The sequence below is a fragment of the Hippoglossus hippoglossus genome, chromosome 22 (genome assembly GCF_009819705.1).
Source record: "Hippoglossus hippoglossus isolate fHipHip1 chromosome 22, fHipHip1.pri, whole genome shotgun sequence".
Taxonomy (NCBI): Eukaryota; Metazoa; Chordata; class Actinopteri; order Pleuronectiformes; family Pleuronectidae; genus Hippoglossus; species Hippoglossus hippoglossus.
In genome coordinates, this window is record NC_047172.1 from 24,483,979 (window position 1) to 24,499,643 (window position 15,665).

The window sequence follows — 15,665 nt, forward strand, 5'->3', positions numbered from 1 at the left end:
TGAGAATTAAATCACAATGCATCATTGCAGTGCCAATTCACTCTCTAAACACATTGGCAGTCAGCTTAAAGGGGCATTACTGCCAACCAGTGGACTGCAGTCTCTATGCTCTCATTGATTAGTTCTAAGTCTCATAATGTTTCACTTGGGAGCATTTGCTGTCTCAAGTGAGACACCTAGATGCAACATTTGATATACCAGTCTAGTCCACTGGTCCAATTCTAGTTAAAACATTTGATCTTGATAAAAGCTCAGTTATTTGCTTCCTTTTTATTTTTTAAGCCACAATTGGACAATATACTTATTTTTACTGATTACAGTGAAGAATTTGTTGTATGAAATTGTATGTATAGCAGGCTATTTTGAATAATGACTTCCCTGCTATGAGTAACGTGTCTCATAGCACAGAAAAAGAAGAGTGACTGTACAACAGAGTTTGGGCCACTGACAGATATACTCCATCAGGTGCTCACACAAAGTAGATGCTCATGCACAAGTTAAATACAAGATAAGGACAAAAACAGTTGAATTATGTTGTGGATGCACATCCTGTCCAGTGACCTTCTCAACTAACTCATAATGACATGATCCTGTTGCCATATCAAATCTTGTTGATAGTAATCATTATAATTTAGTTTTCATCATTAACTGACACTCTTTTGTATATATTTACTTAGGTGCTTAGTTTTAGATTAGTTTGATGAATTAGTGTTATACCTGTTGGAAAGTGTTCATTGATGGACCAGTTGTCCACCTGCAGCGTAGCATTCCCACCATTCCTGGTAAAACGGACAACATGATACTTCCCATCATTCACCGGGGTACTGCTTTCTTGCACACTGATATCCACGGTGCCAATGTTGAACGTCACTCCAATTTTCCCTTGTTGCTGAAATGGCAAAACACAATTGTTTATTTTAAACAGTGAAACATGTGTGTAAGGTTTTGGGGTGTAGGGTTATTTATTCCTCATCACTAGTAATCATCCTAGACATAAATTTGACACACAATTTGATATGTGTTCTCTGAGAACGATGGAAAAATGAAAATGCCCAACTGCGAGTGGTCACAAAAACACGTGGAACACAGTTCTGAAGATATTCCAAAGAAAAGCCAAACTTAATGGCTAACACCCACTGCCTTCTCTGTTCCTTGACCACTTGGTTCATCCTAATAAGGCAATCTGCATCTGCTTCAGTCCTGTGGCCACATTCTAACATGTGCAACTCTACAAAACACACCCCCAGATCTCAAACACAAAGTGATTAGTACAGGGCTCCCTAAATAAAACGTTTATTTTTTGTTTTTTAAACTAGCTTAGTCGAGGGGATGATTTCCTTATCCCTCACGCTATATTTTATAGTTTTTTTTTCTTGTGAAATAATACTTAATAACTGCTGCACCCAGCATATTTCACATCTGTACATATTGGCTGTGATTGCGTTTAGACAACTGAATAAGAGGAGCTGGAGATGCTGACTGTATGAGCTATTCCTCCATGGAAACAACAACATCAACATAATGCAAGGACACAGTCAGTGTGTTTGAGGCCTCATTGCTGGAACAAGCAAGATCCAATTTACATGTTAACTTCCCAGTCAGACACACTGGCCCATTAATATTCATATCACTTTCCCTGGTTGAAGAACCGGCAGGGTGTCGTTATTTTATTATTCAACACAGATCATCACATAGAACACCAGAGGTCATCATCTAGTTAGATGCCAGCAAAGGCATCAAAAGAATGTGCAACAAGCTGAACTGGACTGTTGTGTACAATCTGTATTCATACAGAAATGTATGTATAAAAGTATTGATTAATTAACACATTTCTCTGGAATTAGCAGGGTGTTTATAACTGATGTGTTTGGTCAGTCATATTATATTTGTGTTACAAAACGTCTTATTTCAAGCTCTTTCTTTCTTTTTTGAAGTTTTAAAATATGTCATGAATTGTTTTTTTACTTGAACACAGATCATGTCAAAGTTGAATTCTATTAAATTTGCCCCTCAGGCAGTGCCAGCACAAGGGTGAATTCCGTTTGAAATAAATTATGTCCTGGCACCAAAGAAAAGTGTTCTATCAGTGTGAGCACTGAACAGCACAACGTCTCAAAATGATCCATCCTATATGTACCAAACAAGATGTTGGTATAAATGTTTTAAATACATGAGAGGTCACTTTTTTAATCTCAGGGCCAGAATAATTTATAGGTCCAGTTTGCAAATCTGGACGAGCAGCAGACCAGCAAAACTCAACCCGAGCAGATTTTTTGTTTAATCTGCTGCAGTTTTTTCTAAATCAATACTGGACCATTTCTAAAGAACCCTAACTAACTGAATATACTGTAGGTGTAGAGCTGCGACTGGACTGTGAAGGCAAAAGGACCAAACCGAAGCTGCAAATCACTGCACGACAGTAACAGGCCACCGATGATAAATAAAAACGCACTAATAGAAAGAAAAACATCACATTCACTTAAGTGTATTTGTTTTCCCTCTGCTCAGAACCAACTCCAAGGCACAGACGCACAATCACATCTCTTCAAAGTCCTGCTTACTTTAGGCAGTGTAAGCGCAGCATAGACACCCTCATGAATTATTTATACTGAGAGTCTGTTTTACTTTTTCTGTTGAATAAGTAACACACTTTGAAAAAATAAATGTTTTCATGTCTATTGGACAAGAAGAAGAAAAACAACTGCAAGTATAAATTAATTGGCCTGTAGCTTAAAGGTTTGCTCGATTATCCCTTAACGCCTATATTCCTGCTGCATTAGTATTCATAAATTTGGGCAATATTTACAAATATCTGGGGTGTTATGTTTTATTATTATTTGTCTTCAGGGACCATTGCTACAAACCAAGATTTGTGATTATCCAGGTAACTTCAGGTTTTGAGGGTCATGACGGTGAATAACTTCTCACTGGGCTACGTTGTCATGGTAACCCTGCACTCCTAACCTAATCTGGAGCTTATGATGATTATTTAATCTATTTAGATCTGAACATAGCCAACTGTACATGCATTGGCTTGTACAGGCTACCCGCCAATAGCTCTTTTAGAATTTCACTTTAAGCATGCAAGGGACTTGACCAGCTCAGCCCGCTCCCACGACTGCTCAGCTCCAGTACCAGCGGATAAGAACACCACCATTCCATGGTCCTGCTCTGTCCAGACAGAGCAGGGCAGCCCCCCTAAACCTCTGGGGGCCGACCCTGATCAGGCTACTGATCACTGGATCGTCTTGGGAATTAAACCCAAGGCCTCAGCCAGCTCTACTCCGCGTGTTGAGCCCACTGAAGGTTGGTCGGTGGTGTGCAGGAGTAAGCACAGCAGCCGGCGGGTTTGCAGCTCAAAACAGCATCTGGAAATCCAACTCGAAAATAAATTTGACCTCCTGGATTTTCAGGAATTCCCCCCTTTGGCCTGTCAGTCCCCCGTAACCACGCAAGACGTGCTGGTAGTGCATCGCCGCCCGGTGGACGTCTTCTCTCCTTCATCTCCGCACCTGAGGCCAGATCCCTCCTACACCATCCACCTTAGGAGGGGGGCTACTCTGCCAACTGCACCCTGGCTCCAGCTCTACCGCGAGCAGAGACGCTACCGGCTGCAGGTCAAGCTCCTCCTCTGGCAGCGGTGCTCCTGGCTTAGGCCCTGGTGATGCAGCTCCCTCGCGGAGTCGGGGAAAACAGTCAGTGGGGACCCAGGTACAAAATACCAGGCTGTTGCAAATGACACTCCTTCGCAACACCCCCATAAGCCTCCCACGACTTTGATAATCGGTGACTCCCTATTTAGAAATGCAAGGGTCTTACTCTCTGTTTCCCCGGTGCCAAAGTGTGTGATATCAAAAACAAAGTTCCAGAAGTAATAAAATCCCACCCCAGAGTTATCGTTCATGTCATCACAAATGACATTCCCAAGCAGCAATCTGAACTCTTAAAACGGGACTTTGTCCACCTGTTTAATATCCTCAGTTCCCTAAAACGTAAGATCCTCATCTCTGGACCGATTCCCACACATGGCCGGGGATTGGGGCGTTTCAGCAGACTGATTAGCCTGAACACCTGGCTGTCCTTTGCCTGTGATGCTCGTGGTGTGCCTCTCGTGGACAATTTGAATTCCTGGAAACGGGTGGAACTTTTTGGTCCAGATGGTCTTCATCCAAACAGAGCGGGAGCTCGGATGCTGTCTGCTAATTTGGCAAATGGACTCATCTGCTTGAACACACCACATGGAATTACAAGATCATGCCACCTCTCAACTGTAGTGACCGGAAATGACCAGATGTCCATCAGGTCCCTGTCCCTATCTGATTAGATCCACATTGAATATAGGTAACTTTTCTTCTGGACATGGACCAAACAGATAAATCAAAAATTCCCGTAATAATCTCTGCTAGCTGCCAAAGGGACTTTGATATAAAACAAAATCTGATCTCTATTAATACACTCCCTTCAACTCTTATAATCACCATCATTACCCCTCACAGACCCCCTGCAGCACACTCACAATCACAGCCCTCTGGTGCAATTCATAACAATTTCAAGTACCTTGACAACATCTTTTACCCCCCTCTTTTAGTTCCACCAATTTGGTCTTTTAAATATCACATCCCTTAATATGCCATGATTAACTTTTAATAATTTAGACTTTTTTTATCATCACAGAAACTTGGCTTTCCCAAGGACACTACAGTCCTGTTATTGAAGCAATCCTCCTGATTTTACACACCTCCATCAACCCTGGCTGTCAGGCAGAGGAGGAGGAGATGCCTTGCTTGCTAAAAGTCAACAATAAATAAACAGCAACAGCTGTTGCTATAAAATTTCATATGTCATTTTTTTATGTAATCCCATTTTTCAAAAACCCAGCACTAATTTTAATATCCATAGACCGTCCAAGCCTGACAGTGTTTTTATTGAAGAGTTTGCGGAGCTTTTATCCTCATCTTGGGCGATTTTAACATACAGGTCTGCTGTCCTTAGAGTTTTATTACAGATTTTATAGTGACACTGGAATCATTTAACCTCACTCATTCAAAGGGTCACACTCTTGATCTTGTCCTTTTTAACGGTCTCAGCCCTAAGAACATTGAAATTAAGGATATCTGTGTGTCTGACCACAAAGCAGATTTATTTAATGTGGTTTTATCCCATTTACCTTTCAATCATGATGCACCTGTTCACTGACACATTTTTTATCCTAAATGTGTTAGTACGTTTTGTGAGCTTTTTACTTCTGCCTCTTTAACTGCTTCTAATACAAATTTCAACACAGAGGAGCTGGCTTCCCTTTTTATCACACCTGCCAGACAGTCCTGGACTCTGTAGCCCTATACTGTGATAAAAAAAAATCCAAGAATGCACCCCCGCCCTGGCTAAATGAAACCACCGAAGCATAAGAGACTGTAGGAGAAAGGAAAGAAAATGGAAAAAACTGGTTGACATGTATCCTATGACATCTGGAAAGCTGAAATGATAACCTAGCAAACAGCAGTTAAAGATGCAAAAGCATCCTTCTTTTCTAACATTTTAATGAATTACACTAATCCCGGAATTTTATTTAAGGTAATAGATTTTGTTTTTATTAGTAATCATAACCCACATGAAACCAACTACATGCAGCCTTGATATCATTCCCACTAAATTTCTTAAAGAGGTTATTGACACAGTTGGGCCCAGTATTTTAATGATTCTTGATAGATCCCTAACAGAGGAAATATTTCCTTCCATTTATAAACATGCTGCAGTCCAACCTCTTTAAAGAAACCTAACCTTGATCCCTCTGTTCTTAACAATTTTAGGCCGATCTCTAAACTTTCATTTTTATCAAATGTTTTGGCTAAATCATTCAATGTCACAACGTCTCCTTCCACTGCAGATGACACACAGATATGGATGGCGCAAAACTACTTGCAACTCAACAACTCAAAGTCAGAAATAATACCACTCAATCCACCTAACCCCATCACTCAGATTGAACGTAGCCTTGGTACCTGGTCCATTAATGTCAAGGCCGTTGCCAGAAACGTAGAAGTTCTGTTTGAACAAACACTCACTTTCAAACCACAAATAAAAAAGTAGTCCAGTCCTGCTTCCTACAAATCAGAACTATCTCCAAAATGAAACCCGTACTTTCACACCCAGACTTGCAAATAGTAATTCATACACTCTTCTCTAGACTTGACTACTGTAACTCCCTTCTCTCTGGCATAAGCCCAAAATCACTCTCCCGCCTGCAACTAGTTCAGAACCCAGCAGCTAGGCTTCACACTGGTCTTAAAAGGCATCATCACATCACCACTTTTCTCTGCTGCTGTTTAGAATGGCTGACACTCCATCTTCTCAGTTTAACACAGCAAATGCCTTGCAGGGCATGGAGTCCCCCCCCCCCCCCCCCCCCCCCCCTGCACACACACTAGGTGCACCAAACAGTAACAGGACAGAAGTTGGAAAATAAAACAAAGGAAAGGTGAGAGTGCCAGACACAAATGATACAAGCAGAATGTGTGAGAACTTACTATGTGCAGCATGAGATAATCCCCCAGACCAGGAGCGCTGTCAATCCGAACCAGGATGCCGTCTTTCAGGGAGCTGCTGAATCCAACAGTCAGCCTGTCGGTCCTGGTGCTCGGTCTCTCATTGGCCGGCCACCTGAATGTAATGAGGCCTCCTCCTTTGCCGAAGATGTACGTTGTCCCAGCTGAACAGAAAAAAAAGAGGAGGACGTGTGGATTTTAAAACAAAGAAAACTCAACTCAACTGAGTGCACAGTACACACGACACAGCTAGCAAGGCAAGTCACTGTGATGATGCATGGACTGGTTTTGAGCTTCCACAGGTTAAATAAAATATTAGGAACAAACAGGTTCATGACATTGTAACAATGATAATAATAACTAGACTTACAAGTTAGTGTAAAAGTGTCTGAGCACATAAATTACTGATCATCTAATGATTGGTTGTTGAGCTGCAAAAATAAATAGAGCTGCCTGTCTCCCAATCACATTATTGGAGGACCAAGTAAAAACGATGTTAGGTTTGTTTGTACAACATACACAGAAATAATAAAAAATAAACACCGTTTTCCAATTACAAAATCCCAGACACATACATTACAACAGAGTGGTAATGGATTAGTCATTTAAAGTAAAGATAAAGTTAAAGAATTTTTTTTTTTTTAAAGTCACCATAGTAGAGCTTAAATAATGTCTTTGCTTTGATCTTTGGGTAGAATTCAAAGACACCACCTGAGGTTCTGGGAAATATTAATAGGTATTTTTCTATACCCTTTTTTCTTTTATGGATAGATGGATTGGCAAAGTGATCAGTAATGAAAACAATTGGTAGTTGCAGACCTACATCTTTAAAAAGGCACACAAACGGTTGAATGCTTGTAAAACACATACAAACTGTGCCCTGCATTGATGATAAATAAAGACGGAGTTAATGTGAACCTTTTGTCTGAATTAACCCAGTTTAGTAGGGGCCTAAATATCACTATTAAAAAGTTCCATAGACACTGTAGATATGGCAGGTGAATATTACAAGGTGTCATGTTGGTTTGGCTGAAACAAACAACAATCTGTGAACATTATGCTGATACTCATTATCAAAGGAGTTGCAACCTGCCAAAATATGTGATTTCACAACATAACCTCATTAATGTTGATGGAAAACATGATCTGGTCACATCTATGAAGTGTTTTCGCTGTTGCAGTTCAGTTTTACAGAAGCTTCCTTTTTAGAGACAGTGCTGCTGCCACCCACACACCTTTCAGTCTGAAGCAGTATCAACATGACTCCCCATATGGGAACAACAGGACACTGTGGTAACAGGACCCAGCTCTGCACCACAACAATATTTGCTTCTGCCTGTTTCAGTCCATCGACCCGGATCAGCAGCAGAAAGCAGAGTGGAAATGTTTCTAGTATTTTGTACAGCTTTGAATGAGAATATGGTGTCAGGACCGTTACCGAGTTATTGACAATTATTGGTAATAGAAATGATGAGCGTGGACATCCGCTGAACTTCGCAGGAGAGGACATTTATTCTGTTCACCTGTCTCTATGGGTTATTTAAACTCTATCTCATACAGAAAATACACAACAATAAAACACTATAATTTCCACTTAAAGTTATTATTATACACATGATGCTACACTATTTGTGGTCTGATATTAATGTTAATAACCCCCTGTATTAAAGAAGTGTGTTTGCTACATTGTTTGAGTATTTCTTGGGACTTACTTCAGATAATTAACTTTTAGAGGTGATGAGAGAAACAAGCTACATTTTGTATTGATCAGAGAATGATTCTCCATCACTCGATGTCATATGATAAGTGACGTCATGAGGACGTCTCACAGAAGTCTGAAAATGTTCAAAAATGCTTCTGTTTAGCTCATCCAGTATCCTTTAAGACTTGACATTAACTAAAGAATACATAAAATGAAAAATAAATCATGATCGAGCGGTAGGGATTACAACATTTTGACATCACTGTGAAGTCTGAATAGGATGTCATATTGTGTTGTAATGCATTAAATTTGGCCAGTAAGGCACAATCCACAGCTTATTTAGATTAAACAACCATTTATCAACTTATGGTATAAATAACGTTACTATGAAACTGCACTTTTACTCAATAAAATTGCTGATTGGGTAAATAGAGCAAGAACAGGGTGAGTGTCGTCCCTCTGACGCTTTTCATTTGGAAGTCTCTTTCAGTCTCTCACACCGAAGTGGAGAGATATTTAAGAAAAGTATTTTTATTTTTAGATTGGCCCCGTCCAACAATTGCAGGGACTGGAAGCCAGTCGGTGCCGATTATCTGCCCAAATAATCCTGAGGTGTGAGGATTTTACAAAATAATCTTAATAGTACTGTTTGAGTCGGAGCCTCCCTGAACTCCCTGAAGCATCACCGACCTGATGTTGCGTCCTTGCGCAGCTGCGACCAAACACTACCTTTTCAACTCACCTCCAGCTTGCGCTGCAAAATGCATAAGCCAATTCTGCTAACCACCATTAAAAAACAGAAGAAGAAGAATCGTGCAATTTCTGTGAGATCCAAAGTCTCTGGAATCACCACTGCCGCTTACAAACAGGAAGTGTGTGGTCTTATATTCTGGCCAAATCATTTAGTGTGTATATTCTACATTATGAAATCTGTCACTCTGTCTGTGGTCTGTCACGTTTTTAAAATCAGTTAAGAGTTGAAAATCCTCTAGTGTACACCAGGGGTTAAATGAAATGTCTTTTAACCTCAGTTGCATGTCGAGTTTGATGCTTCTGTGTTTGCATTTGAACATTAAATGATGAATTCTCCACATATTCATAATTGGGCATATTTATTACAAATTATTAGTTTTGTTCGTCCTTCCACAGAATAAAACGGAATGTGTGTCTTTGCCTGTTTCCACTGAACGTGACTTTGGACCAACCAGACCCACATGATATGTATGTATTCTGCACAGTCTATTGTTTGTATAAAAATCAAGTTTTTGATATGAATTTCTGTAATGCATATATTTAATAAAGCAAAGCAAGTGTTTATTTAGGAAACAAGTGCATTCAAATATATCATCACATATATGTTATTAGCTTGTATTTCATCTTTCCGCTGATAAAAAGTGTATGAGAGGACTATTTATTATATGTTAAATGTATAACCCTATTAAATATATTAAATTACAATAATAAAACACGTTTTTATTTGTAGACCTTCACACATCGCAGCAAATTCAAAAGAAAAATCAAGTTACAGAGCACCGCAACATTGTAACACAAATTCACAAGATTAAGGAAAAAAAGAAACTTTAATTGACAGCTATAGGCTAAAAATCTTACGCCATATTCATGTTATGCTTGTCAACCAGCTGATTATGTCATTGCTGCCAGTCAGAGAAAATGTTGATTATTGATTGATAATTATTCTATATAGCGCAGGCCTTTCTTTTTCTCTGAGGACTGAGTCTGGACGTGAGAGTAATAATAAAAAATGTCCCGATAAAGGGAGTTCAGGTTTCCATAGAACACCCACAAATGATATTACAGTTAAACCTGGAATGTGTGAGTAATAGATTTCCACTTTAATGCATGTAAAAAGACTTCAACATACATTAACTAATGCAAATATGTTTGGTGTTCTGCTTTGGCCTGTAGTACAACAGAGGCCAAAATGTGGACATGTTGTATAACACGTTTATTTAACCATTTATTTAAGTGAAATACTTCAATGCTTCATTTCCACACAGGGCTGAGTGAGTGTATCATTCTGTATTTTGGACACAACATGTTTTCTGTCTTGCCATATGCTGCCCCATATGACTGCTGCTACGCTGGGAGGCAGCGAGTGTGTGTGTGTGTGGATGTGCAAGTATGTGTGTTGGGGTACATGTGAGTGTGCGTTGTTATACTGTACCTCCCATGATTTCACCAGAAGCCCACGCAACCAGTGCTTGTGCACAAACACACACACACACACACACACACACACACACACACACACACACACACACAGACAAGCTAATGCTAATAAGCAGGCCCTGGCGGATGTCCACGCTGTTTTCTGCGGGCAGATAACACCAGGCACAATGGCACTCAGTTTCCTCTTTACACCAAGCTGCTTTAGCCTGTACAAATTAGGGCCTTTATGAAAACATAGCATCCCCCTTGTGACTGCTGGAAAACTGTTTACACATCTCTACAATATGCTAATACTGCGTGGGCGTAACAGTTTTTGTTGCATGCTCCAAAACTCGCCCACCCCTCCAACTGTTCTCCATGTGGCTAACAGCATGCAAAAGCAGAAAGATAAACGTGGACGTCAGCTGATGACTCTGCCCCTTCGGAAGTGGAGTACGATGCAGAACTGTGTGTCGTGATTGTGTTGTCGTACTGCAGTCAGGGTCTGACGTCACGTTGTAAATGCAGCGGATGTGATGCTCATCAGAACCACAGTGGCAAGGTCAGTGGTACAGGTTGCTCTGCACACTGAGCTACACTCTCTGTTTAAACAGAGATGCTGAAAGTGTGAATGGATCCACTGAGCTGGAAGAGAGCAGGATCAAGGGTTTGCTTGTGATGCAGAGTTTTTAACAAAAGATTCCCAGCAACTATTTGTTTAAATTCTATCTCTTCAACATACACAGTTTACGTAGACACATCGTCCACATCTTGAGGGGAGGGATTCCATATGGTTCTTCCTTTTATTAAACTATTGTAGCTCTGTGATCAGGTCCATCATGCTATGACATTTGTATTTTATTGGGTCACTCTGTCTGTGCACCCATAATTTCTATCTATCTTCTATCTGGCCCCAAACATAGATGGGAGATACCCACTCTTTCACTATTATTCTGAACTCAGGTGCACCGCAAGGAGGATGCCTTGGTCCTCTGTTTTCATGATGTTGTCACTTGTGAACCTTCTATGTTTCCTATTTGATTTTAAAACCCATTTCTGTTTCTCCTTAGTGTAGCTCCCAGAGTATTTGCTTTCGGTGGTGTTTCCTCTTTTGTGTTGCCAGAACCAAATATTTGTCTTTACTCTTCAGAGTGTTAACATGTGTTTCATGTTAAGGCTATTGCAAGTTGCCTACAAAAATGTTTTCTTCCATCGCCATTTCTTTTACTAGGTTGTTTAAAGTTCCAGCATCACTCCATAGTTTAGGATTTAGGTGTTGGTGCCTGCTTTGGAGATGTTGGGCCTCCATTGCCTGTAAGGGTTTTCACTGAAGGGCCATTCAAAACGTTTGAAGGGAGGGGTAACGTCAGCTCTATGTCCACATAAACTGATACAATCTACAAAATATCCACAACAACTTCAACAAAAAAAATGTCAGTTAGTGTATACAACTAATGCTCAGTGGTACTTTGTGCAAAGATTTTAACTGCAGCACTGTGACAGGGGTGATGGTGCCGACGCACACTTGTTGCCCCATAATTAATCAAATTCTAATATTTTCTGGAGGGACCACAGTAGCTAACAAAGGACAGACAGGGCAGTCAAATACAGTAACACACACCGACACAGCGACAGGTTGTCAGTGAAACCAAAGAAGCTTAACTTCGTGTATATACAGCCTGGACATTTTAACAGCTTGTGGATTTCATTTCTTGGTAAATTGGTGGTTGTTTCACTGCAAACTTCAAAGTCTGCGAGAAGGAGAGCCAGCCATCTGTCCCTCTCCTCTCTCCCGCCAGCAGTCCTGTATGTTTTCTATAGACTGCTGTTGCAACAGCATATAACAATGTCAAGCCACGATCACAGAGCTTCCCTCTACTTCAAAGCACAGTATTTTAAAATTTAAATTCAGTGATAGAAGCAATGTGCAGCTGTGTTTTGCCCATTAACGCTGTGGTAATGAATGTTACTGAGGGAGAATCAAAACTATGTTACTGCTGGAGAGACAAAGCGGCCACTGTAATGATTATAACTATATAACTGTGGTAAAACAGCATGCTGTTTGAATACAGTGATTAAATATAGTTTTCCTCAACATTTCAGCTGCGCACTTGGTCATTTACACAACATTTTGAATCTGCAATGAAGTGTACTGTGCAGTGCAGCAGAATATGACATCACAACCCTTGCCAGAGAGTGCATTAGCCGCTTTACCTGTGTGTATTACTAACATAGCTACTGACATACTGTATGTGATATAACACATTATCCATGGATGTACCACAAACTGCAATCACAGCAAAGGTGAGGCTCTCTCAGGTGTTACGTGTGATGTCATTTGAGTGGGTGGAGTCCCTGCTGAGCAGGCTCAGAAACACACACAAACACACACACACACACACACACACACACACACACACACACACAGTATTGCTTAGATGGGTGTGAGAGACTCTTGGGAGGCCACACAGACTGAACAGTCACCATTTACATTGTATAATAAAGTGAAAAATACATATAAGCCAACTGTTGAGTAGCTATGATAAAATATATAACCCAACATAGGGTGGCTGTGAGTAAGAGGTAGTCGTCAATAACCTTTGAGTGGTCATCAAGAAAGGCTCTATATAAAATACAGACCATTTACATTATAAATTAAACAAAAGGCAAGAAATATGGGAGCGCATGAAAATATGATGATATTGAATGAACACTCCATGTGTTCCAAGTCGCTGTATGAACATGAATATTCTGAACTTGAAATAATTAACTTGTAAAAAATGGGGTCCAGATTTTTTTCTCTTGACCCTTTTTTTATGTCTCGTGAAACATAAGCTATTCATAGGTAAAATGAAACATTTCCCTATGACACATGCACACACAAACAGGAGTACTAAAAGAACAGCATGTGCAATTCTGAGTACATTTCTCACCCCCCATTCACACATACCTGACCAGTCTACCAGCTGTTGTCTGGAAAACAATTATGGCTACAAAGATTACATCAATAGGTGTCCCATTAAAATCACCGACACATAAACATAAAAGGCAGAACGAAAGCAGATAAAACACTCAGCACTAGAAAACCAACCAGAGACATTTCCAATCCATTCCAAACTGGCCAGATATTGGTTGAAACCCTCATTCTGTGATGTTTGCCAAAATGAGAATGAGTTTGGGCAGGACAGCATGAAAAATCCTCCCAGCAAATAGATAAAAAGGCCCTTTAGGTAGATAAAACCGGTTTCAAACGTTTAGAAAGAGTTGGACTGTGACCACAAGCATAATAAGCTTAAAATCACTACAACACCCAAACAAAATCAGTAGAAAAAAATCTAAATCTACTACTTCACATTAGCTGCAATGATTCCCCAGCGACCTTTCAACAATCATCTATCAGATCTGTCAATAATTTCCGTGCTGTAACACTGTATAAAGGACATCGGTTGCCTCCATTGCAACTCCATTGACACCACGTGGTTAATTGGATGTAGGGAGCATCCTGCTGTATTGTGTAAGATGTACAAGCCCATAGTCGTATCAAACTGATGGTTTAGTTGGGCCAATTGTATCATCATCACTAATTATCTTTACTATCACATCATTTACATGTAGTCTGGGATGCAGACAACTGGATGGTGTTGGCCTGTCGCAGGTCCGATCCCTGTCATAAACACCCTTCATGACAGAATCTATTCTTCGCGGGATTGGCAGATGTGTGCAGATGAAACTGAACTGCACTGCTCATGTCTCAGAAGTGGTTCAGCTTCTGAGGCAGATGGAGGGGGAACATATGATGCTGTTACCCAAGATATTTGCGCATGCAACGTTTGTCCACAAGGTTTGATGGTGGAGCAGAGCCAGGTTCAATGAATGAATCATCTGTGACAAGTGGCAAGTGAATGCCCGTCCAAGGTTCAGATTGTATCAACCTCCGTCTTTGCCTTCTTTGCCTCCTTTGCCTCCTCTGACAATGGAGCTCTTCTTCTTTTTTCAGGTAGCGTTTCTATAATTACAGTTAATCCACCATTTCTGAAACCTGGGGAAAGCAACCAATAGCTTCTGTGGAGCACAATCGCACTAAACTCAGACCCACTTCTTTTGTGGAGATTGCCCAGTGGCAGACAGAACGACTTCCTCTCAACACTGATGATGTCATCAGTGCAATCAATGTTTGTGAACTGAAGGCAAAAAACTTGTCTATTGACACTTTAAAATGAAAATCTTTGACACTGTGGCTTTATCTATTCAATAAAAGCATGTGTCCTGCAGCAGCCCAGGCAGCATGTAATTATATCTCAAAAAAACATCTAAAGCCAATGTTATAATTTCCTGTAACATTGTTATCCATGTGTTAGACTTGAAACACAGAGAGAGAATTTTCAAGCTTCACATATCTGTAAACTTAAAGGGTGCTCAGACCACTTTAGTTTACCCCTTGAGACTACACATTTGTTGGTCTGAATTTCCTTGATTGTCCACCCTGGGCCAATGTAACCGCAAGTACCATAGACTGTATGATGAACGACACATCTCCACTTTATCCCACAATCAAGAAATGAAGTTATCTTACACATTTGGATCCATAGTCTGTGCAGTAGCAATTTGAGGTTTCCTGTCATTTCCACACAGATGATGTACATACAGGGAAACAAGTGGATGTATTAGAAGAGTATTGTATTTTATGTCTTGCTACGTTATCAAACAGCTAATCATGGGTTTTTAACATTAGTAGCAGGCTTCACTATGATACTCTTCATGAGGTGTCCCCCCCCCCCCCCCACCCACCTCCATAAAAAAAAAAACCCAAAAAGAAACATGAATAGATGGGACAGGATTGGAGCTTCCTTTTGACACTGTCATTTATTCACTGCAGTTCCAAGGTGGACATTGCCAGGTATGGTGTTGACTGCTTATTTTTGTCATGATATGTCTTATATCACATTAAAACGCAATATGGACATGTAAGGGAGACAAAAGTTATTTGTTGGCTATGTGATATCATATGTAAAAAGAAATTCACTTTATCATGTATTATGGTCTCTAGATAAACGGAGAGGCTCTAAACGATGTACTACAGCTGCTTGCAGCCATTCACCTACTTCAAAATTAAAAAACATGCACAATGTGAAACTTTAATCTAAATTCATGAACAAATCCTCTAAAATCATACATGAACTTGATGTATTTCTATTTTCCAGATCCTGGCTTGAGTTAATGTATTAGTGCTGAGACCTTCTGCCACCTCA

General features: G+C 40.2%; 1 protein-coding gene across 9 annotated transcripts in view; it reads right to left on the reverse strand.

Moving 5' to 3' along the window:
• Positions 1-15,665, reverse strand: part of nrxn3a (neurexin 3a) — a 184,864-nt gene that overhangs the window by 18,554 nt on the left and 150,645 nt on the right. For all 9 annotated transcript variants that reach the window (XR_004612656.1, XR_004612655.1, XM_034575845.1 and 6 more), the window contains 2 exons: positions 6,528-6,709; positions 718-889 (listed from right to left, as the gene is read on the reverse strand). Coding sequence is in view for 7 of the 9 variants with exons in the window: in XM_034575845.1 (XP_034431736.1) it covers positions 718-889; positions 6,528-6,709 (354 nt within the window). In the remaining 2 variants the exon portion in view is untranslated. The remainder of the gene's footprint in view (positions 1-717; positions 890-6,527; positions 6,710-15,665) is intronic.